Source organism: Telopea speciosissima, chromosome 1, assembly GCF_018873765.1.
Source record: "Telopea speciosissima isolate NSW1024214 ecotype Mountain lineage chromosome 1, Tspe_v1, whole genome shotgun sequence".
NCBI lineage: Eukaryota > Viridiplantae > Streptophyta > Magnoliopsida > Proteales > Proteaceae > Telopea > Telopea speciosissima.
The window spans coordinates 14,786,078-14,794,785 of record NC_057916.1 but is presented as its reverse complement, the minus strand read 5'-3'; the positions used below and the strand labels follow the sequence as shown (position 1 = coordinate 14,794,785).

Sequence of the window (8,708 nt, the reverse complement as noted above, 5' to 3'; positions counted from 1 at the left end):
AATAATATAGCAAACAATTTATAAAAGTGCAACTGGATCTAGATTCCAATTGATCATTGACATTTTCTCTAATTAATATTTCCTAATCAAATGTAGTGGATTCCATGTTGAGCATCTCTTTTGTTCACGATGCGTCACCACAAATCTAACACAGCAATATGTAGTCCGATGGACATCAATTTTTTGGTGTACTTATAGTACAGGCAGTAACACATGTGAAATTTATACCAAATTCTTTTCTATGCACATACATGATGTGTAAGGGTTGGCTCAAATCTTACATCTATGCTACATCGCAATAGAGTAGAGGGGTGTGCTATGCACAAATGTGAAACTGGAGAGTTGATTCCTTGACCTCCTGGGGGCATGCGCTCTCTTGGCAACCCCTTGCACCAATAAGCAAACAGATGATCATATCCTCTCATAAGGGTGTCTTGGTATAGTTTTTGTTTTTTATTTTTATCTTAAAAAATGTTTTTAATTGCGTTTGGTATCGTTTATGAAGTCTGTTTCTATTTTAAAATGATTGAAAAAACAAAAAAGAAGTTGAAAGTCATTTATGATTTTTGGCTAAAAACTGTTTTTCGCTACTGTTTTTGCTGAGGTAACATGCACGTGGTTGCAATAGATATGTTTTGAGGACAAAATTGTAAATGCCCATAGATTTTATAAGATTACATGATTACATCCCAAAACCCTTCTCTCTCTCGTCCATCTCTCACTCATCTTTTCTTTTCGTTCCAACCCTAAACATTCACAGTCCGCCTCCTCTCTCTTGTCCCTCATCTCTCACTCCTATTCTATTCTCTTCTCCTCCTTTCAACCCTGCACCATTTGCGTAAGTCTCTCTATCTCTGGATGGTTTGGGGGTTTTATGTTATTTCTTTTTCTGGAATGAATATAACCAATGCTCAATAGATTTATAGCAATGGATGGAGGACCCACAAATTTATGAGGAAAACAAGGTTTGATTGCCTATTGTACTCGAAATTTTTTAGTCTCTATTGTTTTTACTTACAAAAAAAAAAAAAAGCTTGAAGGAAACCGTGAGTGAAGACCATTTTTCTAATGTTGAACTTCAGGAACTTGAAGTAGGCCATGGTGAAATGTCATTGGCTTCTACCTACTAAATAATGGGTTTTAAAGAGGTTTCGGTGGTGTGGTTGGTACAGGGAAGTAGGGTTTTGGAAGCTACAGAAAAGGAAAGTCTCAATGACTTGATCTGTTGTTGAATCTCTATCTTGCAAGATGCGTCTGATTTGAAAACTAAGAAGAAGAAACCGTGAGAGAGTCATTCAAAGAAAAGATTTTCGGATTTGACTCTTAGGGGATTAAATCGCATATGGATGGGTGATCTAAACCCAAAATTCCAAAAAAAAAAAAGAAAAATTCAAAGAGATTTATACCCAACAACTCGGTTGTGAGTTTATGCTTTGGGAAGAAAGATGGGCAAAAGTGGCATCTCTCCACCCACCTACTTCAGAAAACTATTATGTACATAGGTATACCCAACATATTTCTTTGTTTACAAGTAGTGGTTACCAAATGATTTTTATGTTTTGACAAAAATTGATTTTCACAAATGATTTTTGTTAAATAGATAAAAATAAAAAAATAAGAAGCATACCAAAGAAAACCTAAAATTCAAAATTTTTTTTTTTTTTCTTGACATCCAAACATAGCCTTTAATGTAAGTGTAGAAAAACCAAGGGAAATTTACACATACCCCCCTGAGGTTTGACGAAAGGATATTTTTACTCCCCAGGTTTGAAAAATTTTACGTACCCCCCTGAGGTTTGCAAATGGTAACAGATAAGTTCATTCCGTCAGTTCATGGCTAACACTGTTAAAAAATAGACTTGAACTGACGGAATTACCCTTATAAAAAAAGAAAAAAAAATCACCTGCAACTCATCTTCTCCATCTATTGGGAAAATGAGTTGTAGGTACATACAACTATACACGGGGAGAAACTAGAAAGAGAGGAAGCCACTGCAGTTTCACTACTGCTTATTGGTTGGATTATTGAAGAAGAAGAAGAAGCATGAGGGTTGGAGGGAGGGGTGAGCAAAGCCTTCGCTTGCAGTCGTAGATTTCATCAATCTTAGCAAACCCTTCTTGCCCCACTTTCGAGAGATCAGCCCTTCTCTGGTATGTCATCTATTCTAAAAGAAAACCACTTAAGAACTTTCAAACTAGTCTTGAACTTACACCACCAAGGCCTCCCTGCAACTCATCTTCCCTTCCCCAAATCGATTGGGGAAGATGAGTTGCAGGTTTCAAAACCGATTCTGCCCTAGAAGAGCAGGAATATCTGATGGTTAGATCTTTAGAATAGGACAGAATCGATTCTGCCAGAAAAATGCCAAAAAAGTGAGGACCGCCAACCAGTTAAGAAAGTATAAATTACTATGCAACAAATTCTTGGATCAGGGCCATATTGATGTTGAGGAACCCTTGCTGATTGATCTTCCAAACCCTATAATATGGGATTGATCTGTTGGGCAAATTTTGGAATTAATTTCACTATAAAAAAACTGCCAAAAATTTTTAGAAAACAGAGCATCGCAGAGTTCAGTTATTTGGGGCCTCCTTCTTCCTCCTTCTGCTTCTCTGTTAAAACTGACAAAATTCATATTTTGTTCTTCTCACCAGAGATGTTCCATTAGAACCCATGGATGGAGCAATCAATGGGGATACCTGTAACTCATGTCCAATTAGGAATCGAAGCTCGTGTTCTCAGTGGGATCGATTTCAGTATCTAAAATCCTAGGGTTTCTACAAGGACTTTTGCTAATCAAACTTCAATTTCCCAAACCTAAGCGGTGGCCCCTTGCTTTCCTACAGCTCAATTGGGTGAGATTAAATTGGGTCTTGAAGCATTAGGGCATTCCTTCATCTGGGTCTTGGGAGGAAAAGAGAACTAGGGGCGATGGCTTCCAACAGGGGTTAAAGAGAAAGAATGGAAAATGAGAAAGAAATGGATCTCGACCTGCCGGGGCTCCCATCTTGATTGTTCGAAATCGAACTCAGTTAATTGGAGAAATTCTATTGGGGGTAATTCTCAAGTGTAGCTGCTACACGGTTCCTCTTCCCATCGAAAAACCTTGAAAGGCCGGCGCCCTAGTTCTGCCCCTCAGTGGCCGGTTTCCGCCTTTAATTTTTGGAGCTCCACAGCATCCATCAAGCTTATCCTCAATTGTATCCGCTCCACAGATCTTCTTCCCAGCGAACAACCTTGCAGGTTGTCGTCCTAGTTCAGGTAAACGTGGTTTTCACCTTTGATTTCTGAGTTCGAAATCAAACTCTGTTAATTGTTCCATATCTGCAACTCATCTTCCCTTCCCCAAAATCGATTGGGGAAGATGAGTTGCAGGTGTTTTTTTTTTTTTTTTTGTAAGGGCAATTTCGTCAGTTCAAGTCTACTTTTTAACAATGTTAGTCATGAACTGACGGAATGGACCTATCTGTTACCATTTGCAAACCTCAGGGGGGTACGTAGAATTTTCCAAACCTGAAGGGTAAAAATATCCTTTCGTCAAACCTCAGGGGGTATGTGTAAATTACCCAAAAACCAATTCCTAAAATAGTTGGGAAATGTCCGTCTTCTTAAGCGAGGAAATAGAGTAAGAGTAGTCTACAGGAGAAGAAGATGGCAACCATTACTCGGTCGATCTCCATTTTGCTTCTATGGGCTCTGGTCTTTTTCGGAGCTTTAGCTGTAATTCAGGTTCTCCTCCTCCCCTTCCATTCCCTTCTCTACTTTCTTCTTTTCTGCTCTATCACATGTTAGGTAATTAGGTTTCAACTTTCAGCAGATCTGTGACTTAACAGAGTCCCCATTCATCTCTCCCGCACGAAGAACCCTCACAGCTCTTCCTGTTGGAATTTGAAAGAGTAGTTCCGTGTACAAAATTGATTCTTTCTCCCACTTTCCTCTGCAAGATTGTTCTTTTTTTGTTTTCTTTTGTTTTTTTTCCCTCTTTATTGGGATTGATTTTCTTCCCAGAGGCGATTAGGCGATGCTGGAGTTCCGTCCGATCGAAATGAGATCGATAGCGAGCTCGATGAGGTGAGGAAATGGTTGTCTACGGGCTCGCTTTTGCTTCTCTTTCTAGTAACTCTTTGATCGAATTTTAAGTCCCATCGATTTCACGTTTTCTTCTGTCCTCCACACTTTGTCATGGTTGATGATCTGTTCCTGCTTAATCTTGGGAAACACTCCTATGTAGACGGTGATAATCTGGTGTTCCTGTTCCTACTTTGGCCATTGTTTTGTTTCCCTATGTAGTGCACCATGACTGGTTTGGCCTGGACAGACATTTTCACTAGCTTCCACTAAGCTGCTGTAATGGATTTATTTTCTATCAGTTAATTTCATTATTGGATTGGCTATACCAGGTGTAGGAGCTTGAACTCTAAAGGCAATGTATTCTCCCTTAGAGAAGTTCATTAACTGTTGTTATACTTTTCAGGCAAAGAAGGCAAACGATGAAAGCTTGAAGGAAATTACTCACAATGTATACTTTGATGTTGAGATCGATGGAAAACCTGCTGGTATGTTTTTCTTTTGTTGATAACAGGAGCCATCATATGTAGTTAACAGATCTTTAGGAACGGTTTGTAATACGTTTAACATGATCTAGCATGTTCCCAGAATACACAGTCGGCTTTGTGTTTTCCTTAGCTACGTTATTAGTGAAGTTTGTGAAAATGGTCTGTGCTACTGAAGGGTCCTCTCCATTTGTCCTTCCCCCCATGTGTAGACTTGAGAATTTGGGATGGTGTTGCTATCCTTTTGGGGCAGTGGTGGTTTTTGTGGTATTGGTCTATTCTGCAGATTCATGAAATTATGCGTGACCACTTTGAAGATTTGTGAATTGAATGGTAATCTTTTAATCTGTATTTTTTTTCCGGATTCTTTCACACGATTTGGACTGCAATCTGTTTTAATTCTCATTGCGATTGTGAGTGCAGTATGCAATAACTTTCCTCCGGAACAATCAAGAAAAATTTTAAATTGCGAACCTATCAACAATCAAAACCTTATCCTTTTGGATGGATAGATGATACAAATTCGGAGTGTTTAAATTCATCAGCAGCACTATTCTCCTTCTGTGCAGCTGATGGGGCCATTTGATATACATTTTAAAATCTTTTCACCTTGATGCTTTTTCTTGGGATACTGTTTTGCTTATGTGCATCTTGTTTATTGTTGCTTTCCTATTGTGCTTTATTTGGTTGGCATTAATATGTTTTCAAGTAATATGTTCAATCTCTTTCCCTATTTGGTTAAATGTGCTCGGTGAATTGGTTGTTGATAGGATGCCATCATGGTCTTTCTGGTTTCAGGTCGTATTGTCATGGGCCTCTTTGGGAAAACAGTTCCTAAAACCACAGGTATAGTTGTGTGATCATGTATATTGAAGTGAAATATGAGAACAATTGATTACACAGTACATCCTTTTAAGTTTCTTATTATTACAATATAATGTGTGAAATGAAACTAATTTTTTAATTATTCTTTCTATACTGGGCAGAGAATTTTCGAGCGCTTTGCACAGGTATCCCTTAATCCTCCGTGTGTGTGTGTGTGTCAGAGAAAGAGAGAGAGCATAGTTAGATCCTTCTAAATGGCTAGCCGTAGATCTTTTAGTTTGAGGTGGTAATTCTTTTTCTCTTTCAATAGGAGTAAGCATAAGATTGAATTTTGGTTGATAGGGAGGGGATGTAGAGCAGAAGTTGCATAATAGATTCTGTCATATTGATTGACTGATTGTACATCCCTCAGACTATCACCCTTACCTCCTTAGCCTGTCTTAATTTTTTTTTCTTGTTGTTGCAGGGGAGAATGGTATTGGGAAGAGTGGGAAACCTCTTCACTACAAAGGGAGCACATTCCACAGGATTATTCCCAACTTTATGCTTCAGGGGGGTGATTTTACCCTTGGAGATGGGAGAGGTGGAGAGTCAATCTATGGAGAAAAGTTTGCTGACGAGAACTTCAAACTGAAGCACACTGGACCAGGTAAACTTGGAACATGAGTAGCCAACTTCTAATTCCTCCCCCCCCCCCCCCCTAATAAATAGCACATAAATGTGGATGTTTATTCCTAAAAGTGACTGAAAGAATATGGTTGGTTGGGCACAGGGCTTCTTTCAATGGCAAATGCTGGTCAAGATACCAATGGTTCACAGTTCTTCATCACTACAGTCACAACTAACTGGTAAGTAAATGCTTCTATTATTTGGGATTTATTTCCTTATCCAATCTCAAATTGTCACCATCGCAGCTTTGCCATTTCTGAACCCTGAGTTTTTTATTTTAATTATTATTCTCTATCTTATGACATGCATACTGGGTACATGTAATAGGTGGGGGTGTAATAGATAAAAATCCTACCACACACAAATTGCATCCAACTTGCCCAATTTTTCCTGGGGCTTGGGCTGGAATTTTCAGCCCGTGGACTGGGCTAGAGTTGAGAAATCACAGTCTAAGGTTGGGCTGGGCTGTGTTCAGGTTGAGTTCAGACTGAGCTTGATTACCTGCAAGTATACTGTAGTTGCATGGAGTATAACACTGCAAATGCAAATGATGTGCTTCTGCATTGCGATGGTAAAATTTGTGGGTTACTATTCCAAATCCTTACTTCTCTGGGATGATCTGTTCGGGCTGCAGTGGGCTAGGGTTGCGAATTGCAAATTCCCAGTTCAAGGTTGGGCCGGTTAGCTGAGGATATGTGGGCAAGGGGTTTAATAGTTCTCAAATATCCTTGAAAATAAAGTTGATGTGGGATCTCCTGGTATGTGGTTCGCTCTTGAATTTTACCAAGACCTTCACACTAGTGTTCGCTATTTGTTGAGTTTCAAATCAACAAAATTAACGAACAAAGCATATTTTCCTGTGCTAAGTTTTGTGAAAGTAATTGATTGATTGCAAACCCATGTATAACTGAGGTGTAGACCAACACCGGCAGTGCTGTTTCCACTGTGTTTCATCTGTCTGAAGTACAGCTCAGATAATTACAACAACAACAAACTCAGCCTTATCCCAACTTAAAGGGGTTGGCTACATGGATCCAAACAAAACAAAGTAGGGAAGACTGAGGTCTAAATTAAAAAAAAGAAAAAGGGGAATGAAGATATGGAAAAAAAGGGATGGGGAATGAGATGAGAAATGAAAAATGACAAATGAAAGATAGAAAATAAAAAGAAAAATGAAAGTTGAAAGGTGAAAAATGTTGTGTAGGATCCATTGTGACTTGATCGACCTATAATATTGTTTCCACTCAAATTACTTCACTAGGTGATTTTAAAGATTCAATTTCTGCATTACTTGGATGGTTTTAAAGTGCTAATACCCCCCCCCTCTTTTATTTTTTGCTCGACTTCTCAAAAGTCCAAGGATTAGGTGTTTAAACTACTGTTATCATTGTTAACACGATAGATAGATCCTATGATGTGCCACTACATGCACACTGTATTGCCCACGAGCACAAAGGTTTCACCTGAGTGAAATTGGTGACATGTTTCTGTTTAAATGAAAGTGGTAATTTCACAAAAATTGGCAAAATATAACAAGATATGGGGAAATATTTCAGATTCATGAAGTGTCACTCACACCCCTTTATTCGGAGGATTATGTGTCTTACCTTGTGACTCTGAACTTCTAAAGTGATTAAATGGTTGTGGCCCATTTGAATTTCACTGGTGGGTTCTGTCTTTTCAGCAATCCTGAAGATTTTTTGCATTTTTTTTTTAATCTCAAACGTTAATTGAAATTTGTAACAGGTTGGATGGCAGACATGTTGTGTTTGGTAAGGTGGTTTCTGGGATGGATGTGGTGTACAAAATTGAAGCTGAGGGGAGACAGAGTGGCACACCCAAAACCAAAGTTGTTATTGTAGACAGTGGCGAGCTTCCGTTGTGATTACCGCTCATCTTGAATATCTATATATAATGGCTTTTTATGTTTTCTTGCTGTACGATTTTGCTATAAATCCTTTATTAACCGCAAATTTTATGCCATGTAGTCATGTAACATTACAAAATGAGTTTTAGAGACCAAAACTTCAGAGCATATAACCATTTTATTTTGGGGAGAAATATATGGTTGTGTATGAATCACTTCGACACTTCAGCAGTTCTTGAATGAATAGAGGAATACTCCATTTTTGTGGATTTCTCAAGGTGAGACTTAGGTCTGCCATGTGAAATGTTAGACGAGCTGTAATTTTGTGGACGAGAGGGCCATAGTGGTCTTGCTCAGATGTCAAGTTTTATTTTTTTTTTCAGGTAAAAATGTCGAGTTTCATTCGGTCGTAATCCAAAGGCTGACAACCATGTCCCATCCTCCCTAGTAATTCCGCTCCCTACCTCCTGCTTCATCTGGCTTCTTGAGAGTGAAAATTCCTTGACCCCAGGTTTTTCCGCTTCAACCCCCTGAACCAAACCTGTTGGAATCAATAGAATGCGCAATGGCCAAAAGGTTTTGGGGTTTTAGCTTTACAAGTTTGTGAGTATGGCATGTTTGTATGGTCCGAATTTTCAAGTATGCTCTCGAGCTTTCATTCATCTTGTTCATGGCGTTCCCTGTAGGAAGCTCCCTCTACTCTCTTCAAATGGACTACAAATGGCTTCGTCCATTTCCAAATCAAGAGGAGTTTGGTCTCATTTTCTTCTCCAGCAAGCCCTTGAGAACCCAT

The 8,708-nt window shown here is 38.9% G+C and overlaps 1 protein-coding gene across 2 annotated transcripts; it reads left to right on the top strand.

Moving 5' to 3' along the window:
• The first annotated feature begins 3,589 nt into the window (after window positions 1-3,589).
• Window positions 3,590-7,938, top strand: LOC122649394 (peptidyl-prolyl cis-trans isomerase CYP20-1-like). Of its 2 annotated transcripts, XM_043842597.1 has the most exons (8): window positions 3,609-3,730; window positions 4,010-4,072; window positions 4,476-4,557; window positions 5,353-5,400; window positions 5,541-5,564; window positions 5,846-6,028; window positions 6,152-6,227; window positions 7,795-7,938. In XM_043842597.1, the coding sequence occupies exons 1-8, from the start codon at window positions 3,653-3,655 to the stop codon at window positions 7,931-7,933; spliced, it is 693 nt and encodes a 230-aa protein (XP_043698532.1). In that variant the 5' UTR covers window positions 3,609-3,652; the 3' UTR covers window positions 7,934-7,938. The 2 variants fall into 2 exon arrangements, with proteins under 2 accessions (XP_043698533.1, XP_043698532.1); XM_043842598.1 differs by lacking the exon at window positions 4,010-4,072 and having other exon boundaries at window positions 3,590-3,730.
• The last annotated feature ends 770 nt before the right edge of the window (window positions 7,939-8,708 follow it).